The sequence below is a fragment of the Brienomyrus brachyistius genome, chromosome 20 (assembly GCF_023856365.1).
Source record: "Brienomyrus brachyistius isolate T26 chromosome 20, BBRACH_0.4, whole genome shotgun sequence".
NCBI classification, from domain to species: Eukaryota; Metazoa; Chordata; class Actinopteri; order Osteoglossiformes; family Mormyridae; genus Brienomyrus; species Brienomyrus brachyistius.
In genome coordinates, this window is record NC_064552.1 from 10,815,499 (window position 1) to 10,840,600 (window position 25,102).

Here is a 25,102-nt window from a genome sequence, read left to right on the forward strand (position 1 = left end):
AAATAAGTGTAGATCGCCAATTTCTTCTTTCTATAGTTAAATGAAACACTGAATTGAACATGGTGCATTCTTTGGATTTGTTATGATAATGAACTCATTCTTAGTGTCATAAGCTTTTCTGTTACGTGAGCATGTAATCTGTATTACGTCATGTTCTTACAGACCTTACAAATCACACACTGTTTACCTTCGGAGAAATATAAGATATTGAAATATAGCTGTTGGGTAGGAGAGTGCAGCGTAGATGTTCGAGGATTTGCACAGTGATAGATGTTGGCCTAGATGTCCCTCAAACTGAAAAGCCCCCAACGTGTCAAATTAGGGTTACACGACATCCTAACTTTGCTTCTAGAAGAGCCGAGCCCTGGTAGAAAGTGCATCTACTGTGGGTGTTTGTCTCAGTTCTTTCTCTGACTCAACACTGTCGAGCCATACGGTATTTGCTTGAAGTGGCTTTTCTCTGCTGGAGGTAAGTTAATCTTCAACGGCTCATATTTTTCTCTCTCAAACTGCCGATCCTCCCTCTGCACATAGCAGAAAAATCTTGTTTGACACCCACTATATTATAGAAGAGGCAATGCTGACGAATATTCCAGTGTAAAGCAGTGGATTTTTTCCCCTTTAAATTCATAGGGTTAATGAATCAGTGTAGATTCAGTCACCTAGGCAAATGACAAAATACATTTTTAAATTGGAGCCTCTTTAAAGCAACGATGTGGCATTAAATTCATAAATTCAAAAGCCACTCTGTTCCATTAAGGTCACTGAATGAATCTACAATAAAGTGCACAGTATATGAGTGTTTTGTCGGTTAAACAATAGCAGTAGTATTTGTGGAACGTTTTTTTTTTTTTTTTTAAATCTAAGTGTAATAGCTTATGTCTGGAGGGGGAAAAATTCTCATTTGAAGGAGTCTCAACCTTTGTGCTTTCGTCCGATCAGATAAAGTATAAAGTAAGTGCATAATAGTTTATTTAGCCTGCTAAGGAATAAGGAAAAGATCAGTCTTTAAGAGTGCTGCAGGGCACTACCACAGCCAGTAAAGGATTAACAACACAAGACATTCTGCTGCTTTTCTCTGGGATGTTATGACAAAAAATTCTCATTAATTTAGTGCAGTGTGTGTTACTTTAAAATATTTGCTTTTTTTTGGACTGGGGTTTTGATTGTTTTTTTTGTGGGTGTGTTTTATATAAACACTTGGTTCATATACTTGCTGTATCTGATCTGTTTTACTTTAATTTCTGTGGTGTCCATCTTTTGCTTGTTTGCAGATGGTTGCGTGAGCGCGTGCACACATTTGCATTCTAAAGTATGACCGTTCTATTATACATTCCTATACCCAGAAGAATTTGTGCAATTTAAACGAAAAACAAATGGGTAAAATGGTCCATTCCAGAGAAGTTTATTGAGCATGCAAGTAAGGCTGTATTTTATTATTTTAATCTTTAATCTCTAGGCTTGAACACAAGCCAAGATATTCCAGCATTCCTAGCCAGCCGTCTTTACATTTTATGTATGTATTTTTGTCTTTTGTGAAGATTTTAACTTTGAGAAATCTGGCAGGTGACACTAAAGCCATACCAAGACATGCACCCAAGGTATTTCACAGATTCAGCATTTTAATCGTCTAGCAGCTGATTCATCCCTGTTGTATCACTGTTTACTCCTGTTCCGAGTACGTGGACATGTAGTAAGAGGGTTTTGCAGGACGTGTGCAGCTTGTGTAAGACCTCCTCTGTAAAGGGGCCTCCTAGTCTTGCTGAATCGTTGCTTCCAAAGGAGGCTGTCAGTTCCTGTTCCTTGAAGAACCCTTGGATAACGTCTAAGCAAAATAAATGTTCCAATCTCAAGGGTTGAAGAGGCACACAATTTTCGTCTGGAATCCTTTTCTTGTGCAATTCGTTTCTCTAAGAGTATCGTATCATTATTTCTTCAGACAGTATACAATGCTAATAGTAATCTGTCAGTTGTTTGTGGTTTGGCAGATTATAGGCTGTTGCTCCTGGTACTGTAGGTTCAATGTGTGGAGTGTGTGGTTGTTGTATGGATGTCCTAGACTGAACACATTTCAGAGTGTGTTCCTGAACCAGGTGACACATTTTCAGAAAGTACCTGAAACTTCCACTTTTGGAAGCTTGAGTGATTTCAGCTGCCGAATGTACCAGTTGAATTGTGGTCATTTGTGGATTAACAAAACATGGTAGGCGGGGCATATTACATTTTGCTATGCCAATTAGTCAGAGCCAGAAGGCCTCATGTTCTAACAAAAGCCTATTTTAAGCTCCAGATTTTTAAACAAGTAGGTGTGAGGGGGGGGGGGAATTCAATAAACTGAAATACATTTTTAATTTCTGAACTTCCTCAGAAACAAATGCATCTTCTGCAGATAACGTGTGACCCTAATGCAAACTACAAAGTAGCTTCCAGCAATTTTCTTTGGTGGACCGGTTTCTAAACTCCAGCTGGACTGAATTAAAATTCCGTTTATCTTTTTCTTCCACTAATGAGATACACTTTTCTATGTTATGACACGTAGTCAGTTTATCGATACATTTATGTATAATAGAATTAAAAAAAAAAAATTTCAACGGTCGACATCGTGCCACATTCCGCTCTTTTGTTTGTCTTTGTGCTTTTTTGTTGCTGGAAAAATCGCTCACTGAGGTGTCGAGTTAGTTTCCTGCATTTTCATCTGCTAAAATTCAGGTATGTTGTTTAGTTGATTGGATAGATTTCTTATTAAAAATGACACCTAATCACTTTAAAATCACATGCCAAAGAGGTGCTAATGTAACACCACCTAATTGTATTTTTAGTTTTCTAGAGGTAAATATAGTAGATAATCAGTCATCTCCCCCTCCTTTAAATGTGGTTCCAGCATGTATATTGCTTGAGAAATCTAGCTGGAATTCCCTCATCCCCCCCTTTCTCTTCCTTGTAAAGCATCTTTGGAAATTTGGGGGAAGCCAAAGTATTTGAGATGGGAGGGTTTTAAGGGAAGTCTAACCAGAGCGCAGGTCCCCGAACGTTAAAACCGCAGAGTTTAATGATGATGTTACCACATGCCCGTGAAGCCATCTCATCTCTTTGCATGGGTGTATTTTGCAACCTATTTCTATGTAAACTATGCTAATCAGTTTTCTTAAAAACCAAATTAGACATGTTTAAATTAAAATGATACCGGGACTGTATACAAGGGAAAGTTACCAAACCTGTAGTCAAGCTCGTCATTATTTACAGTTTGACTTTGTTTTCCTGTTCATACAATGATGCAACAGTCTCCTTGTCAAAGCCACAACAATCGAGCGTTTGTTGAGTCACCGTCTGATGCCTGTTTACATATGTGTTTACTCAGGGCTGTTTTCTATGTTTTGAGTGAAGCCAACAAGCAATTTCCAACATTACAGCTTTCCAAAAAAACGCAAAATAATTTGCCTCTTTCAAATGAGTAATATTTGAATGAAGAAGTGGAATGGAAAATTTTTCCCCTCTGTTTGGAAATGCCGCAGATGGGCTGCTCTGTCGTTCTGTTTCCATGGTGTCATGGATAAACATTATTGCATGGGCTGGGTAAGGCCAGTTTAAAGGTATATTTACATATGATGATGATGATGATGAATAGGGAGGAATATTTTTGTTTTGTTGTACACTTGAGATGCAGGGAGACCGGAGGATGTGCACATTGACCTCTAAATGTCAGATTAAGTTTCCCACCCGCAGTCGCCTGAATTTCAGTACAGATAATCCATCAATTCTCTGAAACTGCTTGTCCAATTCAGGGTCATGGGAGGTCTGGAACCTGTCCCGCAGGCTATGGGTGCAAGGGAGGGAGCAACCCAGGATGGGGCGCCAACCCATCACAGGGCACAAGGCAGGGAGCAACCCAGGATGGGGCGCCAACCCCATCACAGGGCACAAGGCAGGGAGCAACCCAGGATGGGGCGCCAACCCCATCACAGGGCACAAGGCAGGGAACAACCCAGGATGGGGCGCCAACCCATCACAGGGCGCACTCACACACCATTCACACCTACGGGCAATTTGGCAACTCCGGTTAACCTCAGCATGTTTTTGGACTGTGGGAGGAAACTGGAGCACCTGCAGGAAACCCCTCAATGGCACGGGGAGAAAATGCAAACTCCACGGACATGGAACCCTGGCAGAGACCTTAATCTAGGTCCCAGAGGTGTGAGGCAGCGGTGCTAACCAAAGCATCACAGTATCTAGTACATATAATCCAGCTAGTTTAAAGACAAGTGCCATATCAGATTGACTTCATGCCAGTTCATTAAAGACAAACAGAACTCGGATCGTGCACTTAACATAGAAACTTGTAGTGTTATATTATAATAATAATTTTCCAGCAATACAAATCCTTTGGTCACACTTTGGCACGTTGCGAGTTTCTTCGGTGTCGTGAACTCTGCCTTTATGTGAGACAGACGGTGACGTAACCCCAAAGTCATTTTCTGGAAGGAATGAGGGAGCAAATTAAGATAATATACTGTCCTGAATCGCAGGTCATGCAAACCCCGAGAGCTACGCCACCGAATGCAGAGCTGATGCATTTCCCACAAAGGGTAAAATCTCTCCCAGCATAACATTTTAGACTTTAACACATGCATGTATAATATTGGTAGAAGCTGAGTTTTATAGGTCACCTTGAGTCTACCTTGTGTTGGTGTGCACTCATGTCTGTACATATCAAGGGCGTAGGTTTGGTTCCAACATTGGTAGGGACCAATCCAGCCCAGACCCCCCGCCAAAACACACACGATACTCCCTCAGTATTGGTAGTGACATGTCTCTGTTATCCATACCCAAATCGGCGCCCTTGGTGTATACACAACATATTAAAAACCGTGTTTAAAAATGAAATGTAGCCTGTAATTACAGTACATTGCACCACTGTGTTGTGTCATTTTGCAGTCCTGTTTTCATTTTAGATTATTCTGATGACATATTTTATGACAAAGATGCAATTTCCAGAATTAGTCTTGTTGGAAGGAAATTGGAAGGAAGAAGAAATCTGAAATTGTAAGCAATGGACGCTAAAGTGATACACTTTTGAATTCTGGAAATAACGTCTAATCCACCTGCTTTAATGGGGAAAAAGGATAAAATGGCTGCATTTCTCCGCCTTTACATTGGTTCATCTTTAATCCATGGATTACTCATGGATTACTCATTGATTACTCATCGCTAGGCTAGATGTTTTCCCAACCTAAACTGTGAGCAATGATTTACCTAATTCCTTTCTCAGTGACCTTGGTAACTCACAAGATGCAAATTGAGTAATAGTTTTACTCTGTTATGGTCAATTTGCCAAATGTTTTTTTGGCAGTGTCACTGAAAAATATCTCAGGGTTCACGTCTTTCTGCGGTTACTGCCCTGTTGAGGTGTTGAATTTTTTTATTGATGCACGGCAGATGTGACCAAGGTGATTTTGCAACTAAATCTTGATGGGAATCAATGTGTATATAAAGCACATGCATGTTTGTGATTGGACAGTATCTTACTTCAGACTGTTATGTAAATTATGGAAAGTGACTTGTTAGAGGCACAGTACCAAGGAGAACAGTACTGGAACGTCTGTAAGCCTCGATCCAATTGTTTTTGTTATTGAAACTTGAGAACAAGAAGAATGCAGAATTCTCACTGTGGGGTAAAAACATATGCTAAGTAGATTAACTTTTTGGGCAGAAACTTCATCTTATTCAAGGACAAGAGCTCAATGCAAATGCTTGTGCATCTTGTATATGATGCAAAAAAATATCCGTATTTTTCAAAGCCAGCAAATAAGTGGTAAATGAGTGTTTGATTGTAGGAATCGAAATGGACTGGAATTACCTGGAATGCTCACAACCGTCATATCGTCGTCTTCATCCTGCATAAAGGTTACTCTTGTCTCTAGCACAGGCAGGTGGCTTGATTGACAGCCTTCAGCTTGGTTTCCTGTACGGAATTGGCTCGTATGAGCGCCGAACCGAAGACCGGTCTTGACATCTGTTTGGCTATGCCATTTGTCCCTGAGTATTATTAAGAGTGGCTCACGTGCAGGAACGAGAAACGCCCTGGATAAATGTTTTTGAATTTCAGCAGAATGTCCATCTGCGGCATATAACCGCACACACTGCACTATTCACTGAGTCTTTGTCCCCTGCCTGCTGAATAAAAGTACTAGGCAGGAAGTTAATGCTGAGTGGAATGTGCTTTGGGCTGCCTCTCCACTGGATTCGGGCCTAAGGAAACACAACCCGGCCGATCAGAAGTCGGAGCTCCTTGCGCGATGCTCTGTCCGCCCAGCTCCGAAACCCAGTCCGTTCCATGATGTATTTGTCACGGAGTGAATTTTTCTGGGCCTGAAATTGAGAGAGAGGGTTTAACGAAGTGGTTACAGCATGGGGGCACAGTGTGTTATCACTCCGCCAATAACTCTGTGTCCAGAATTTCTCTTTAAGAGATCATGCCGATGTGTTACAGGCAAACAGATTTTTTTTTTTCTTCTTTTTGGGTCGAAACTTTCCTTCATGTGGTAGTAAAGTTGACCTCAAAGTCCAGGAAGCCTTCAGTGCTACAGATCTTGGTCCCACAGAGTCCTGACGAGAAGGGGGGGGGGGGGGGGTTCCCAGCGTTCTCACAGGTTAATTTGCACCAGCTGTTCGAAAGATTCTGGTTTTGAAAAATGCTGGCCAGGAACGGCGGCTTTGTTATGACAAGAGGAAGAATAAGGCATTACACAAGAGGCAGCCGGGGTGCTTGGGAGAAATGTGCTGCTCTCAAAACACAATAGATGTGTGATTATAACGTTTGAATGGAAAATGTAAAGTAAAATGCTTTTGTGTTTTACTTATACCATTTACACACATTCATTCACCAAAATCAACCAAAATGATAAAACACCCATAATACAATGGTTTGTATGTTATTTATATGTTATACATGTGCTTCTTCCCCAAAAAGAAATAAGCTCTTATAATTTGCTGCTTTAGGAATAGAAAATGGAAGAAGTTAATCTTCTTTGGTGTCCTGTTTTGTCTGCCTTGCCAATTAATCAACAATATTTCTGTACTCTCACTCCTCGGTGATCAAAGTTTTAGCAATTTTGTTCACTTCAAAATAAAGATTCTGGTTTAAATAGTTGCACTTTGTTTTTGATTTTTTTTTATACTGAATCAAGCACATCTAGCACACTGTCTGCAGGTTAAAATGAGCTTCTTTTTTGTTGACAAACTGGCTCAGTATATTATGGAGAAAAAAAACATTATTCAACATAAGGTGCATGAAGGAAAATATGTAGAAAATGTTTATCAGGTCGATACTATGCTGCAAATTTCCTGTTGACAGGTTTTCAGCGTTAGATGCAACTCGGTTACGAGATGTTTGGAAAGAGAGCAGCTGCAAGGCCTTTGGGGGGTGCAGGGGAGTGAACCAGTCATGATGTTGTGTTTGTCGTTTAGCCGCTTGGCACATTCCTAGCGGACGCTATTACCCAAATAGACACACACAGCTTACGCCGGGCATTTATACAGCTGGACATGTTATCGAACAGCCCTGGATTCGGTCCTCGCTCCAGCTTCTGCCGTACAGCAGAACTGCTCCTCGCATCGTGAATCTTGCAACGTTTCTACCCTCCCTATTCCACAAATGTACGAAAAGGGGCGGAAATAACAGCCAGGAAATATGCAGAAAGGAAAACAGACGTTACACGCGCTTTTGCCCTGAATTATTACAGCCCCGTAGTCTGTTTCTCGTAGACGTGTGCAGTTACAGCCTGGTTTGTGCCATGCTGTTACAATTAGGAAATTTTGGAGAACGTGCTTACGAATGCGATTCGTGCACATGATTAGGCTCTCAGGAGCATATTATCATCTGGTTTCAAAGTTTTTAAGGGAAACCTGACTTGTAATGCCTAAAAAAATACGCCTGGGATCTGGTTTACCTAGACCAAGCTTACATGGGAGTTTTCATTCATTTTAAATATGGTAAAAGTTTCCATTTATCTTGTTTCAGTGTTTTCACAACGTTCACATGTTATTTAGTCTCTTTCTGGAAGCTTATTGTCATGAGAAATGTTCAGATTGTGCTAAGCGGATATTTATATTTAAGTAGTAGTTTAATGACACCCGGATGGTTTCATTAGGTCATAGTTAAGTGTGAAATAATGTGTGTGTCTAATGTTGTTGGGGCTGAATTCTGATAGGTCAGATAAAAACTGACTTTGAGTAAAAATTTTAGCCTCACAAGTAAATGGGTCATGTATGTAGCACTATTTTCTTTTCTTGCACCCATGTGGTGTAGTTAAATTGAAAAGTGTAAAAATTTGAAAATAAATTGATGAATGACTTGCATACATACTGATTTTTGAGGGTATTAGTCTAGAATTTCTGGTTTTAATCAATTATGACTGAATATTTTGGGGGATGATGACAAAAATGTCAATGTGGTGGTCAGGTATACTTCGGTTTACATGTCAAATGGTATGACCCCAGGAAAACAATTACATTTCATCATAATTAAATGAGTATTTACTTTAAAAATTATGTTTGAAACACACGTGATTAAAGCCATGAAGTTGTCTGTCTGCTACCTTAGAATTTCCAATGAATAAGTGTTTGAGAAAATGTTTAGGCTAAAATATGGGCTTATTCTACATTGAATGACAGTGCCAGTGTGGCTGTTCATGCACATTGGTATTGTTGGAGCCTGTTATCTAAAACTGAAATGAAGACGGATACTAAGTAATTGGTGAACTGGAATAAAAATTAAACTGCATTTACCAACAAATGTGTTTGTTGTGACCCAGGCAGAGAATAATAATTAGGCGACTGCAGGTAACTCGGAATGTGAGCTTCTTTATTTTAACATGCTGTACCAAACATCCAGGAAGCCAAAGACATTCTCCCAAGAGTCACTTCCTATCATTTAATTATGTGATGCTATTAACACTCCACCTAGTGTTTTGGCAGAAAACTACAACTGAGCACGAGCTAGACTTTAAAACATGTTGTGGTTACTGAGCTGTCCCTTTCTTCACCGCTACTTCAGTATTTATCGCTTCCATGGTATACCAAGACAGTCGCATGTGGCGTGCTCCACCAACCGAATATAATAAGCGTAAGGATATGCCTAATTTATACAGAATACTAACTTTTGAACATCACAATAGGCATCTCATTAATATTCTAGGCTACCAATATTCTATACTGCTGATCTGCTTAAACGGTCAATTAGATTTCCTAGAAGAAAATTAATCATTTAGATTAATTGACCAAGTGACCAATAATCGATAGATTAATCCATAGAAAAATAGTTGTGGCAGCCCTAATTTTAATGAGACCGCGATCGTACCGATAAGCACACTACAGTGCGGCACTGACCTCAGAGCAAAGTTTAGAGATAAAATGTAAATCCAGACATGATTGCACAATTTCTGAGAGAGTTACCCTCCTTGCTAGAGTTGTCCAAACAGTTCATGCGGGTAATGTGTCTGTTTTATCTTTGTGAGAAACGTTTTTCTCCACTATGAACTTCAGTGAATCAAAAAGCAGATGCAGGCTGTCTGATGGCCATGTCCAGGGCATTGTCAGAGTGTCCGCTGTGAACTCCCTCAATGCAAATGTTACTCATCTTACCCAGCAGGGGATTTGCCAGCTTCCTGGAAGTAATCGATAAACAAAAACTGACCAAGTCAGAATGTCCTGAATATAGATAATAACTGTATAAATGTAACATTTCAAGTTGAAAAAGATGGGAACAGGTGTGTGTGTGTGTGTGTGTGTGAGAGCAGGTATACCTATCCTTATGGGGACACAATGGCCCCATAATGTGATAAATATTCTTTTTTTTTCCCCTTATGGGGACCGGTTTTCTGGTCCCCATAAGGGAAAACTCTATTTTATAAAAATCAGTGACTGCTATGAAAAAACTAAAAATGCAAAAACTCTTGTATTTTGCTTGGTTACTTATGGTTATGGCTTGGGCAGGGTGGGGATTAAGGTTGTCATAGTTAGCGTTAGCATTTTTCCCATAGAAGTGAATGAGCGGGCCCCATAAGGATAGGAATACCCTACATGTGTGTGTGTGTGCGTGCGTGTGTGTGTGTGTGTGATTTTTCATGTGGCCCCCTTGGAGGAACACCACATGGCCATTGGCCCCCTGGTAATATGAGTTTGAGACTCCTGCTGTAGATAATGTTGTATCTCTCTCTGGTAATTTCAAAGGTCACGTACCAAAGAATATATAAATAAAATATACTTTTTTAAATGTTGTGAACAAACACCAACAGAATGATGTCACGATGGACACCACGCTTTTCATTTTTGTTTATTAATTTGCAATGATTTTTTTTTAAATGTGAATGATAGTTCTCTGTTTTCTTTCAGTACATTCAGGGATGAGGTGTGAATGGTCAGGGCTTTGTGACTCGGAGTATTTCTGTGTTATGATCCTTTCTACTGTTATAACCATCATTGGCGAACATACTTTCTGCTGATGATCGTGTATGATGCATTTAACTGGCTTGTTTGGCGAATTTTAAATCCATAAAGCCATGCGCTTCGCCGAGCAAATTATGAGACATTTCCATTACAACCATAGTAAAACCTGCGAAATATGGTCTCGCACATAAAAAGTCAGCACGCAGATTTTTGTCCTTAGCCGAAGTGGAACATTACACATCTGCAAGTTTGTTTCAGTGTTGCCAGGCAACAGGAGGGCATTCTTTCTCCCGAGTCCCCCAGATCCAGTGAAGCAGGGATCTTCACACCACATGACAGCTGGGAGAGGAAGCAAATCCGAGATGATGATCCCAGTGTAGGCGAACATAAAGGCAGCTCAATTAGCAGCTTCTGTCTTGCATGCAGCGCAACAAATGGGATTTTGGTGAATTTAAAAATTTTTTAAAAAAGCACACGGAGGGACCTGTTGTGACGTCTCTGCACATGCACTTCAAGCTCAGTCCAAAGCAAACCTCCTGGAGGTTCATTGTTCCTGGCAGAAAGACACCAACGACGCCAAGAAGATGGAGACCAAGACAATGATTGAACTTCCATACCACTGCTGTCCCTTGAATAATGCCAAATAATTGCATTGAAAGATCTAGTTGGCTAATATTAAATTCCATCCATCCATCCATTTTCCAAACCACTTTTCCTATTGGGTCGCGGGGGGTCCGGAGCCTATCCCGGAAGCAATGGGCATGAAGCAGGGAACAACCCAGGATGGGTGGCCAGCCTATCGCAGAGCACACTCACACACCAGTCACTCACACATGCATTCCTACAGGCAATTTAGCAAGTCCAATTAGCCTCAGCATGTCTGTGGGGGAAACCGGAGTACCTGGAGGAAACCCCACGACGACATGGGGAGAACATGCAAACTCCACACACATGTGACCCAGGCAGAGACTCGAACCCGGGTCCCAGAGGTGTGAGGCAACAGTGCTAACCACTGCACCACCTTGCTGCCCCATGACACTTCAGTGGACTAGAATTCTATATTTGTTTCTGTATTGGATCCTTTAGCTGATTTATTGATTTAGTATTTCACACCATAGCAGCATTGTTGGCAGGTTTACCCTTGCATGACTCAAAGCATCCGGTGCCAGTATTAACGTCAGGCAGACCCTGCATTGTTGTGTGGGGTGACAATGGGTGTAGTGAGTGGTACGGGAGTTAATCCCATGAAGAGTGAGTCGACAAGACTCAGAGGCAGAGATGGACATTTCAAGTCCAGAAAGTAAAAAAATCCAACCCAGGATTTTGTTTCAGCCAACCAGTTCAGCATAAAGAGTCACAGTCACAGAGTTCTCAAATGGTTGGTTGGAACAAAATCCTGGTTTGGATTTTTACTTACTGGACCTGAAATGATGCAATGAAGAGATCCATCTTGAGGACATTGCATGCATGCCATGTACAGTACCATACTCAGGGAAGCTTTTCCATTTCAGTTTGGATTTTTATGAAAATATCCTATCCAGTTAATTTTTCTTGTGGTGGGTGCTGTAACTCCAGGTATTTGTTGCTGGCTTTGTGAATAGCACAAGTCAAGGAAGAGCAAAGGGGAGACCATAATTTACTTTTAATGCAATCTGTATTTTCAGCTTTTGAGGGAGAAAAGATCCTTTTTTTTCCCCATGCTTGCTGTGGCTTTCAGATTTTATAAAAGTTGACAAGGAAAGGTTGGGGTAAATGGTGACCATACTGTGTTAGCTGTGTGATATTTTAATGTAAACGGTACCAGACTTTTTATGGTAATTCATGCATGCCATAAACTTTTTGAAAAATTCAGATACTTTTCTTTGTATGTGACCTTTAGGTTATTTGGAAGATGCATATCTGTTTTTAAACCCTTTTGGGTGTACAGTTGAAGCATGCATTCATGGGAGCTGCAACAAAACACCCCAATTTAACTAAAAAATGAATAATAATGCAGGCATTCAAACTGTTCTTCATTGGGTGGTGCTGCTGACTGTTGCTGTCGGCAATCAATGAAGGGCAGCCCAGCTAACAGACTGTGCCTGTTTCTCCGTATTTTGTCCAAGGATGGTATCCCATCCCCTAAAGCAGTGTTTCCCAACCTGGTCCATGGGGACCCCCAGGCAGTTCATGTTTTTGCTCCCTCCCAGCTCCTGGTAAGGGGCTGGAAGGGAGCAAAAACGTGTATTGTCTGGCAGGGAACTGGGTGAGAGCAAAAACGTGAACCGCTGGGGGTTCCTGCGGACTGGATTGGGAAACATTGCTGTAAAGCGTTGCTGTCCTTCAGCTCAAATGGTAAACCGATTTTTGCAGAATTGTCGTTATTCTGACTGCTGTGCATGTATGAAATGTGTGTTTGTTTTTGTCGCTGTTTTCAAACAGTGTATATATATGATCTATTTTCTTCAAATGGGCCATATAGGCTGCTTATGACATTTTGCATTTTCACGTTTTTAAAGGAATTTCCTAGAGCTGTGTCGCTGTGTTCAGTCGGCATCCCTCACCAGATGTACCAGTCCATCACTCCGAATGCTCAAATGCAAAGTAAAAATAAAGGGGAAAAAAGACTTTTATTTTACGTCAGTCAGAGTGAGAAGCTGGTTATTGCACTTATATGGAAATGTGACAGCATCTTTGTAAACTTTAAACCCCACCTTTATTTTGGCTTTTTATTGCAGGAGTAAATGATACCAGCTGGTCCTAGATTTGGCTGACCGGGATTTATTGATGGGAAAATGTTCAGGCTTTGGGGAATGCTGTCTTTTTGTGACGACCATGCTGTTTTCGACAGTGATTTCTTTAGTAACCACTGGTGGATCAGTTTGGCAGGGAGAGACATAAATTTGACCTTTTCCAGACAACTTACGTTGCAAACCTTTTTCTGTGAATGGCTTCCAGATCAGAGTGCTTGTGCCAAGCTGGTTGGGATACCATCCATCCATCCATCCATTTTCCAAACCGCTTATCCTATTGGGTCGCGGGGGGTCCGGAGCCTATCCCGGAATCAATGGGCACGAGGCAGGGAACAACCCAGGATGGGGGGCCAGCCCATCGCAGGGCACACTCACACACCATTCACTCACACATGCACACCTATGGGCAATTCAGCAACTCCAATTAGCCTCAGCATGTTTTTGGACTGTGGGGGGAAACCGGAGTACCCGGAGGAAACCCCACGACGACACGGGGAGAACATGCAAACTCCGCACACATGTGACCCAGGCGGAGACTCGAACCCGGGTCCCAGAGGTGTGAGGCGACAGTGCTAACCACTGCACCACCATGCCGCCCCTGGTTGGGATACCATTTCTAGTGAAAATAGACGTATTGGCTGCTTTTGGTACCTGCTGTGAAGTTCTAAATTAAAAACCATACCAAAACTGTAGTTCGATTAATATCTGTATTTCTAATTTTTTGTTTAAGTATTAATTTCATATCCAGACAATGACCTCAAAGATTATTCAGCTGAAACGACATTTCCAGCACTCCACATCCAATATTCAGAGTAATATGATAGTGATAATTATTGCAGAGTATTATTTAATGGGTAACTTTCTCTTTTTATATATCTGGATATTCTGCTTGACTAGTTTTCCGGCTAAAAATGGAATTACTGCTAGCTTTCCTTGCAATATCACAAAAATGTAAAATGTACTTTTGCCTGAATAAACTTTTAAATCTGATTTAATAATTATATATATATATAAACAATGTACACTGTACAGGTATCCATCTCATTGAGTAACGTCCGATTGCATTTATGTCCAAGGTCCACAATAAATAATATTCACTGATCAAAGGATGCTGGAAAGTGGACATAGTTGGACATTGGCGGGTGTATCGCGTAGCGTAACAGTTCCTAGAGAATGGGCAGCACTGCCAGCCATATAATGGCCCCCTTCCCATATCTAACCTGTAATACAGCATGCATAAAGTAATGCATATATCATAGATAACTACAATTAGGCGATACGATGCGAATACACTGCCTGTACCGGGGTATTTTTTTATGTAAAAAAAAGAACTTACTGTAAAAAAAAAATATTTCTCCACAGCTTCCGGTGTCGTCTTCTTTCTCAGATCATGTTCTTTGCTCCTGCACGCATCTTTTGATTTTTGTAGTGCAGTTTATGCCTCTGTAACTATCGAGATGCACCCATATTGACTTTCGTCCGGTGGGTCCGGCCCTAAACACGGATGCAGGTCGGCGAGTATGTGTATTTGGAATTTTCGGTTTATCGGTGCAGATTTGAGGTTGGGCGGCAGTGCAGTGGTTAGCAATGTTGCCTCACGCCTCTGGAACTTCGTGTTCAGTCTCTACCGCGTGTGTGGAGATTTCACGTTCTGCCCGTGCAATCGCGGAATTTCTTTACATGTTATATCTCCACTATCCAAAACGTGCCAAACTGCCTGTGGATGTAAGCGATGTGTTTGTTGTGCGGCCTGCGATAGTTGGATGCCCCTGCCATTGGCCTGTAGCTTCCAGGACAGGCTCTGGACCTGGATATAGAAAATGGATGGATGTTGGAAAGTTCTTTTTGAGATAATATCTGAATATATAATGAAAAATAACTATAAGTAATACAATTCGTTTTCCTGGTGTGAGAACTCGTCACATGACTGACGGCGGATTTTGTCACCCACGTCAGCTTGTCAGCAGGGGGTGTGGAGCGTTTTTTTGCCATTTTAACGCACAGGTAGAGTCGAAGCTTGGCAGCAGACTCCGCTCTGCCGGCGTGTTCTCACGCCAGGTGTGTGGTTGAAGCTGTCAGTTCTGCAGTGAAAACAGTGAAGCTGATATAAGCCCGTGCTGTGTGGAATATTATTTCTTCGGTAAACAGCTTTGAGGAATGTGGAATAGATTTCTGGTAAGGTAATACATTTTAAACACGAATTTAAATGTTCTTCCTATGCCACACATGTGACTGTACTGGGAGTGGTACAGGACCACGTCGTGGACGGCTGCCATGTTCAATCGTCCATATTGTATAGCGTTGGTTCTAAGTTTCAGCTCCCTACTGCTCCTGAGTTATGGAAACATTTCTAGAATTTTCTTCTCTGTTTTTTCAGCTACTTCTTAGTTGTCTTGCTTCCAGTGGGTACATTTGAGCCCATTAATATGGCTAACTGGTCGGCTAATGTATAGGCACGTTCCATTGCAATAACGGTGTTTTTAAGTTTCGCGGCAGTTTGCTCTATGCACTCCAATGCATAACGTCATGTCGAATATGTGACATTCTACTTACAGAAATATGGACGTCACATACAGCGTAACATATTTAGCATTCAGGACATTTATGACCTGAGATGGCCGGGGACCCCGGCCAGGGTCTTCCCCTCCCTCAGCTGCCCTTCGGCTTTTTGCAGCAGACTCCAAACTCACTATGACCCTGCACTGAATTAGTAGTTGGAGGATGGATGTATAAAAAAATAAATGCATGTGTAGTATGGCATCGTGTAAGGTTAGGAATTAAATTAGGAAATGGGTAATACGGAGTCTGTAACAGTTCTAGAACTTAAGACTGCTAATGAAATAGACTGGGAACCTATGAACCAGTCATATACTTCATATAAAGATGAATTGTGTTACAATTATTGCAATCACTGTACTGATTTTTTTGTATGTGTAAGTAATGACCATGTTTCTTAATTGTTATTGTCTTTGCAGCTGCCACAGAAGGAGTGGTCAATGGAGGGGAGGATTTCTTTCAGAAGGTAAGAGTGAAGCATCACTTCTAATGGTTTATGTTGGATGAGCATCGCACTTTATTGGAATCAAGCAGGCATAAATCACCGGCATGCATATTCAAATAGTCAGCCTTGCGGATAAAAGTGAAATTTTATACTCTGCTATTTGTCTAATTTGAGAGAGCTGGCGTTTTGATGGATTTTTTTGGTATGAATGTATAATCCACCCGTCACTGTTTTCTTAGTGTTGTTTAGACACGACATGGCAATCGAATGAAATGAAAGGATGGGCAGTAGTGAAATTGTGATTGCGATGCTCTGTCAGAGCCTGTGTTCGTGCACCGATGTCGGTCCTGACGGCTCGTAGCCCGGAGTGGCACCGGCAGGCGAGAAAGGCTGCGTGAGCGGAGCCTTTATGTCTGTGCCAAGGAAAGCAAGAACCCAACGTGTTTTTACTCCTTTTCTGAGGGCTCCACAAAATGCTCTTAGCTGAAGTCTTTGGGGAGCCTAATTGGCGGAGGGTGGAGAACAACGTCCCGGGGCCTGCGTGTGACGGGCTGTCGCTTTGAGGGAGAGTACGAGGCTGCAATTTAACAGCAGGTCTCCCGTGGAAGCGCGCCGGCGGAAAATCCCTTTAGGATAAATAACCATCCAGAAACGTGCGGACATTTGCACCGAAGTCGTCCTGTTTGCGTAAACCAGAAGCGGATGGGAAAATAAACCGCGGCACGGCAGTGGTCTCAGTAGCGCTTGCCCGGACTGTTTGGTGTTTTAGCAGCAGAAGTGTGAGGGAATGTCGGTCTCGGCTCTTTCAGAAAATAAATCCTCCGTACCGTCATGTGCGCTTATAAATCGCAGCGTAAATTGATAACTCGCGAAAGTGAGGAATGTGCTAAACAGGTCGGCAAAATGATACACTCGAATGCTTATAATTTTAACAGCCTTGTAAACAGTGGCGGGACAGTAGGTCACCCCGGCAAGGCGGACATTGCCAAAGATGTAAAACTATACTTTATTTAATCAGTCGCTTTAAACACCTGACCCTGACTTTTTTTGTAAGCCTGCACCTTCATGTAATTGATGGATTAACGTGACATTCATGTGTTTATGTAGGAAATACCTGCAAGCTAATGCTCTCTAACGAATGTAAAAATAAACTAAAATAAACCGATGCTTAATCTCCAGTGTGGAGAAAAAACATTGTGAATTGATTTCAATATCCAATGTGTCTGGCAATGACAATCTCTTTGTGCAATCAATTTTAACAGTTGTGTAAACTTATTGCATTCTCCATTCCAAAATGTAAATCTCATCCCATCATAAGAAATGGTATATTGTTCACTGCAGCATACGTCCAATCCAACCATCCATCCATTTTGCAAACTACTTTTTTTCCTACGGGGTCGCAGGGAGTCCGGAGCCTATCCCGGAAGCAATGGGTATGAGGCAGGGAACAACCCAGGATGGGGGGGCCAGCCCATCGCAGGGCACACTCACACACTCTTACATGCACACCTATGGGCAATTTAGCAACTCCAATTAGCTTCAGCATGTTTTTGGACTGTGGGAGGAAACCGGAGTACCTGGAGGAAACCCCAGGATGACATGGGGAGAACATGCAAACTCCACACACAGGCGGAGACTTGAACCCGGGTCCCCGAGGTATGAGGCAACAGTGCTAACCACTGCACCACCATGCCGCCCCCCGAAGCTAACCAATGTGTGCTTTATATCATTCATTCATACTTCTAGGCATTTAAGGCCCATGATTTGCAACAATATAATGTAACTTTTCCCCAGTGATTCACCTTAATTAACATGCTTAAGTGAGATTTGTATTTTCCACCAAAGCTTGCATAATCATCCTCCTTATATGTAATGTTGTTGTTGTTTGATTTCCACACTCTCTGGCAGACATTGTTCTGTTTGATGGCTTTTCTGTAGGAAAACTGTTACTTTTTATAGTTTTGTCACTGGGCCATGTAAGCTGTGAACGTGCTGTGATCTATGCAGGAATGCTGCATTCCTCCTTTCGGCTAAGGTCTTCCATGTATTATGACCATGTGTTCATCGCCTCTGATGATTTGCAAACAAACGTTTTTTCGAAACATAATTTGAAACCGGAAGGAAATAATAAAAACTGGTGTTGTTGACATGAATGGTTTTAATCACCCGTTTCATGGGGCTGAATGCAAAGATAAGCCACCTTGCGAAGAGCTGTATTTTATTTGATCCGTTTTCAGATAATTTATTCTGGGGCAGTATACCTGGGTTCTCCAGTTCGTCAGTTCATTTACCCTTGCTCTTACTTATTTAATTCCTATGTTCTGACATTCTAGTCCTGTCTTTTTAATATTCTAATTTTGTATTATTATTATTGTTATTATGTCAAAAACAGTTTCATTATCTGTATAATGTTGCATATTTAGTTATATTTAGATATGAGTTCTAGTAGTTATAGAGTTCCTGATATACCAGTTGTACTAATAGCTAGTAAACCAAAGTTTTACTACCCAGCTCAGCTGCGATATCTTCACTTCTGTTTCTCCAAAACACACAGGTTGCGGAGGATTTTGAATGATACAGTGGTAATTTTTGTGCTTGTCTAGTAGAGTTGTCTGTTCTAGATGCTGCTCTGATTGTGACAGAGGTTCAGAGAGTCATAGTACAGGAAAGTCTTCGATGTTGGGCTCTAATTGTACACATATTCATCACGTATTGTTCAGTACATCATTTTTGGTTCTGTATGCACAATGAAACTAACACATTTACTGGAACGACGGAACCTTAATTTCACAAGTAGATGTTCAATATGGAAAACGATGCTAATTGTGGCTCTGAGCTGGTGACGAGTAATCCTGGTTACAGTCAAAAGTGGCAGTTTTGAAGCATTTTGGTTTCCCTATAAATTACACCAGCATTGGGGAGAGAGAGAGAGAGAGAGAGACCAAGACTGTCTGTTCAGCTCTGCCAGACTGGTATGTTGCTGGAAACACATCTGACATGCTAACTGATTTGAGACGACATCACCTGAGTGTCCGTGTCATCAGAGCTAGAGAGGAACACCTCTGCAAGCTAGTCTTCCTGTGACATCCAAGGCACTTTTGTCAGGAAATTCAGACGGAGCTAAAAAAAAAAAAAGATGTCCTTATCAAACACTTCTACACTGGTGGCTACGAAAATGCGAAAATACTTGGCTGTAGAAAACCCAGGATTTAGACAAGATTCAGTTCATTATAATTGTTATGATGTTAAACTTTTGACTTTTAAAAATGCATTTTGCATATTTATTTTTACAGAGGCGCTGCCAATAGCCTGGTCCTTGATGAAGTGCTGGCATAAAGACAATGGGCCTTTCGGGTTTTGCGTTCTGTGCGTCACGCCCTCCTCCTCACCCTTAATCTTCACTTTGCACACAAATTTGTTGAGATGGCAAGTTTTGAAGTACAAGAGACGCCAAACTGCGATCAGAAACCTATGCCGGTTTGGTTCTGTCCTGGCAAATGCAGTTTTAAGCTTGTTTTCATGAGGTGCCCTGCAGCTGGCTGCGAATCTGGCTCATCTGAGTCTTCATTAGCATGTTGAAATTTAAGTAGCGCACTTTCCTTTAGTCATCATTGATTTCTAACTGTTCTCCATCCAGGTCTGTAATGACTAATCATCTCAGTAGTGCATTTAAAAGCATTTATTTCCACTACCCACTTTCCTGTTAATCATCCATTTTTCTGTAATTCAGACTGACTGCTGTCCAGGATTGAGGGCACCCTTGTACGTTTAAAGGAGCCCTTCCGTCTTTGAGAAGAGCAGGGCTTATTTACGATGGATGAGTGCGTAGAGGACAGACACAGAGACCTTTAGTTAAATTCTTAATAGTAATGTAAATACCCTGCTGTTGTTCCCATAAGATCTTTATTGGAGCAGTTTTGTCTTTTAAAGAGATTAGCGTTTACTTTGTGAATCATGCTGAAATCCATGGCGCATTCATGGAAACATTTATCTGGATGACATCCTGTCCGCCTTCCCACCCACGCACTGGACGCAAGGCAGCGCTCAGATGTAAGTGCCTCATTGTCTCACAGCAGGCGGGGCGCAAACTTTAGCTTTAAACTTAAAGGCACGTGTTTGGGGAATGGGTGCCGTTTAACGAGCAGTGGCAGTGGACACGGTGCGTACTGAAGTATTCGTTTTCAGTTTCGGCTTCTGCCGTTTCGTACCTCTGATCTGTCTGTCTTAGTCACTGTCTGCGAAGCTTCCGCTTAGTCCCGTAATGAACAGCTCTGCCTCTCCGAGTTATTTCTGACCTCTGGTCTTGTACAGTGTGGTTTATAACACAATAGTCAGGGATTTTCCAGAGCCTGAGATGAGGGAATGTAGTTCCTGGGCTGTTTCTTTTTTCTCATCTCTGCTTCCCTCTCTTTCCAGACTTTACTGTGGAAATATTGTTTTAAATTTGTGTGTTTAGTTTTTTTTTCGTGGGGAGCCGAACGCAGCTCTGACTTGCGCGGCGTAGATGCCACTCAGACGGATGCTTCAGGCCTGTGCCTGCCTGTCCGCCATCTTTCCACTGGAACGCGCTGTAAACAATGCCAGTGTGAAAAATGAGCACTGTAGGATCCCTTGGCTTCGGCTTTAGAGAACTTCTTGTCTAAGTTAGGAGTACAATATGGCCTTGTAGGTTTACTAGAGGAAAGGAAAAGTACCCCAAGGTCAGGTTACAGTCTTTTGAAGGCACTTAATTGGAAGAATTTGCAGTTTCTATAACACTTAATGACTTCAAATTGCTGCCAAATTGTCAGTAAGGATAACCGCATCTCCGTAACTATACAATGTTTACATATAGGTTGCGATTCAGAGAACTCTGGTTTGATAAACAGCCATTTTTAAATATTTTCCTATACATGTTTCACCTTAATAAGTTAATGCACATATCTTTATAAATATTTTGACTTTGACTACTCATATATCATTATATATGACATTTATTTCAGTTCTATAAATTATACGCACACTTTTCAACATCCAGTGTTTTGTCTCAGTAGTACTGTAACCTTTTTTAAGCGTTTAGAAATTAAAAGCAGGCACCGGATGATCTAGCGGGAGTTTCACGGTTGCTTCAGTTCACCATAATGATTTCAAGGTGTCGGCACGGTCAGAAGTGATTAATTCTGACAAATGATTTGCATTCCGCTCTGTGATTGGTGGGCCAGTGTTCCACTGTTTCCTGCCTAGAACGTCACTTTCTTGAATGGACGTATTACGTTGTGACACAGAACCTTCTCATTGATTTATCTGTTTGTTTATTGCATCTTGAAGTCATTTGAGGGTTTGCCGAGCTTACTCAATATTTGAAAGATGAGTCTCCTTCAGCAGTCATCTTGGGATAAAAATGGAGATGGTCATTGTGTTCCGGTTTAATGTGGAGCTTTTTGGAGGCTTTCCCCTTTGACCACTTTAGCTGGAAAGGGCAACCTACGTCAGCAAATCTCAACTCTGCTTCTATTCCTGTTCAGACTCCCTAAGGTGATATTTGTGTCGTGCTGTGTCCCTGAGGCTCAGAACCAGTATGAGTTTGCATTACTGGGTTCTGGGGTGCAGTATGTGATTAGTTTCAATTGCTCATTCCTACACATATGTAATCGCATTTTTTTTTAACAACTGGCACAGACAGTGAATTGGCAAAGCAGGGCCCCTATTTCAGTTGAATGTCTCGTGATTTACTGCAAAAATGGAAATTGTGAATCTAGAAAACCTGGACGAGTTATAAAATGTACTAAAGTAATGTGATTACAACTTGATGACTCTGATTCTCAGCTGTGCTTTAAATTGGGGGCTGTCAAACTGTCAAATGCAATTTCACAGTGTGGAGTGTGTGTGTGGGGGGGGGGGGGTGGGACACGCTAGTCTTTACTCCATTCAAATGCATCCTCAACTGGGTTTTTAGCAGAACTGTGAAGTGTGTGTTTTTTAAACCTCTTTTTTTTAAACAAAATAAGTTTGATAATCATGGTTTTCCCAAAAGTCTCCCAGCTTTCTCTTTTATTTCTCAATATTTAGCATGCATGTCAACTTTACGTTTTGGAAGGCTGGTGCCGAATCCATTGCAAAGCTTGTGTGTTTTCATTGTATCCTTGCACATGGTTGATTAAAATTAGAGTCTGGAGAGAAACTCCTAGCCAAGCTTTTTCAGGTGCAAATAATTTGCCAGTTGGGCCTTTTTCAGCCCATTGCTTGTGTTTAACTCCACACCCCATGTCGAGTAAAGACGCGTTTATTGGGAGGGGTGTCAGTCTATCACTGGGAATTCACATGCACATAAGCTTGCTGACAGTGAGGGGAAGTCAGTAGTTCACCTGCATAGTGGGAATGTGGCTGGAAAACCAAAACGCTTGCAATCGGATAACATAAACAGTGGGATTGCAGGCAGACAAAGCTAGGCTGGGTTTGAACCCACAACCCAGAAGCTGGATGGTGCCAGTGTCCACCATTACTGGGATTGTTGTTTTTAATAGTTTCCAAATGCAAAACAATGAAATTCTTTAAAAAAAAAAAAAAAAAGAAAAGAAAAAGAAAGAAAGTAACATTTTTCTGGGGACGAATTTCAAGTTCAAGTGTTTCAAGTCAGAATGTTTTAATTGGAAGTTCACAAATAACATTTGTTACTTTGTGATTCAGATATATCGAAATAGTTTCTGGGTGTATTAAAACATCTGTTTTTTTTTTTAGGGATAGAGTTTTGTAGCAAAAAGCAGGCAGCGCATATGTACTCCTGAGAGCCATGCAGCTGGAAGTGATGAATTTCAGCTAGAAATGTTCCATTAGGGTGTCGGATTTCCAGAAGGTCATTCCGTGTAGTGTGAAGACTTGTGATATCCATTCCAGTTTCATGAAAATGTTTTTGATGTACCCATGAGGCGGAATCTCACGCACACACTTGGCCATCTTCTAGTTTTGCTCAATGTTAATTTATTAGTGTCAAAGAAGAATTTAATTAAAAACGCAGCCCTTTATGAACTTCTTAAACCAGCTTACATTCGTCCAGACCATCATATCGTAATTGAGTTTCTCACTTATCTACTTTTGTCTTAGTGGAAGCCTTTTGCTTAGTATTTAACTCCTTTTGAAGTTGAAACTGAAAGAAAATGTGAACAATCCGAAAGCATTACATCATTGTTGAGGAGACAGTATAATGAAGCAGTTTTTGATTGAAACGGGACTGACAGCCTCCTGTGACAATATCGCCATTAAATTATATACATGGCCTTCAGCAATAATTATCGACATTATGACATAGTGATGTAACTTATTATTGCTTACAGAAAATGAAAGAAACCTCTCCATATTTGCGCACGCTTGTTCACACTCATTTATAATCACAGAATGTCCCCTAAGGCTACAGTATGTCCTTGAAACTGATTTAAAAAGCAGAGCTTCATGTCAAGAAAAAGTGGAGTTAGGGAACTGTAAGCAATTCGATAACAGGCTCTGATATGATCTTCGCAATGTAATATATATATATGTAATATGTATATATTTTAGCTCAGCAGTCACCTTACTCAACTTGAGGGACTTGCTCAAAGACCCTAAGCTGAGCTGGTTGTATGAACTCACATCCTTCATATCATTTGATGTGATGATGACCGCATTCCACTTCGCTGAATGTTTGTGCCTCACTCCAGGACATTAAGACAAATAAGGAAATGGAGAGCGGTGGATTGATTGCGGTCTTTACACAACAGCAGCAGACCCCTAAAAGAAGCCAGATGGTGGATGTTTGCCTCTAGTGGCAGATTTGCGTGGTGCCCTGGTCCATTAACAGGAAGTGGGGGACGGTGAGGCAACTCACGCGAACACGCATGGAATGTGTGTGCGGCAGACAGGCTACATAGCTGCTGTGTTTTGGGTTATGCTGTGCTTTCCTTTCTGTGGCATTCAGCCACATGTTCCATCTACCTTTTGGTGGACATCTCAAGAGTCATTAGAGTGGATGTCTCTCAGATGTTCTGGAGCCTGTAATGTAATCCTTGGAAAACAGGCCAAACAATCATGTTGCCACTGTTTCTTGTAAATGACATCTAGGATAAGTATCAAGGACCAGGTGGTTGTCATTTTTACTTTCTTTTTTCAAATTTGAAACAGGTTGGAACCAAAAACTAATGAATAGGTTCACTACCAATCATCAACAAAAAAAAAACCCATTGAAAAACAGTATTTTTGGCTTGCAATGTTCTCCAAGTTGCCCTTTTCAGTTTAAGGATAAGAAAATAATCGAATCTTGCAAAGAATGCGAATTTTCTTTTGGTGGGATTAGCTAGTCCTTTGGTGGAGTAGTTAGTGGTTCGTTATTAATTATCAACCCATCCTTGCTATTTACCTTCCGCTCAAAATGAATTAAGTGTGATTTGTGCCATGACCTGAAGTACAATGTCTGCTTTCTTTTTTGTCCTTGAAGTTGGGTGTCGTTGACGATCTGAAGGGTTTTTTGTCTGTTTGTCTGTTTGTCTGTTTGTTTGTTTGTTTGGCCAGTAGTTCACCCGTCCATTTAAAGGCCATAATCGTTATCTGATGATCAGGCAATCCAACCATTTTCCATCACTGCCTATCCAGTGCAGGGTCATTTGGAATCTTAAGGGGGGGGCAGAGTCCTTGGGGGGGTGGGGTGGGGAGCCAGGGCAGGAACAGGACCCACAACTTTGGAGGTGTTCAACCAGCCCACCATTGCTGTTCTGTGACATATTTATTTCTAATGATGGTAATGTGTGCTGTTCTGTCTGTAGATTATGGAGGAAACGAAAACCCAGATAGCATGGCCATCGAAGCTGAAGATAGGCGCCAAGTCTAAGAAAGGTAAGCGTGGGCTCTTTTTCCTTTCTGCCATCGCCTTGCTCATCCTCCACTGACGTACGGGCATGTGTGTGTCTTCTAACCCTACCTG

General features: G+C 41.4%; 1 protein-coding gene across 2 annotated transcripts in view; it reads left to right on the forward strand.

Moving 5' to 3' along the window:
• bicc1b (BicC family RNA binding protein 1b) overlaps positions 1-25,102 on the forward strand; it is a 63,937-nt gene that overhangs the window by 2,536 nt on the left and 36,299 nt on the right. The window contains exons 1-3 of one of the 2 annotated variants that reach the window (XM_048987117.1): positions 15,201-15,350; positions 16,151-16,197; positions 24,945-25,014. In XM_048987117.1, coding sequence (XP_048843074.1) covers positions 24,948-25,014 — 67 coding nt within the window. In that variant the 5' untranslated portion in view covers positions 15,201-15,350; positions 16,151-16,197; positions 24,945-24,947. Of the gene's footprint in view, positions 1-15,200; positions 15,351-16,150; positions 16,198-24,944; positions 25,015-25,102 lie in introns of those variants that run through there. The other variant, XM_048987116.1, reaches the window with a different exon arrangement.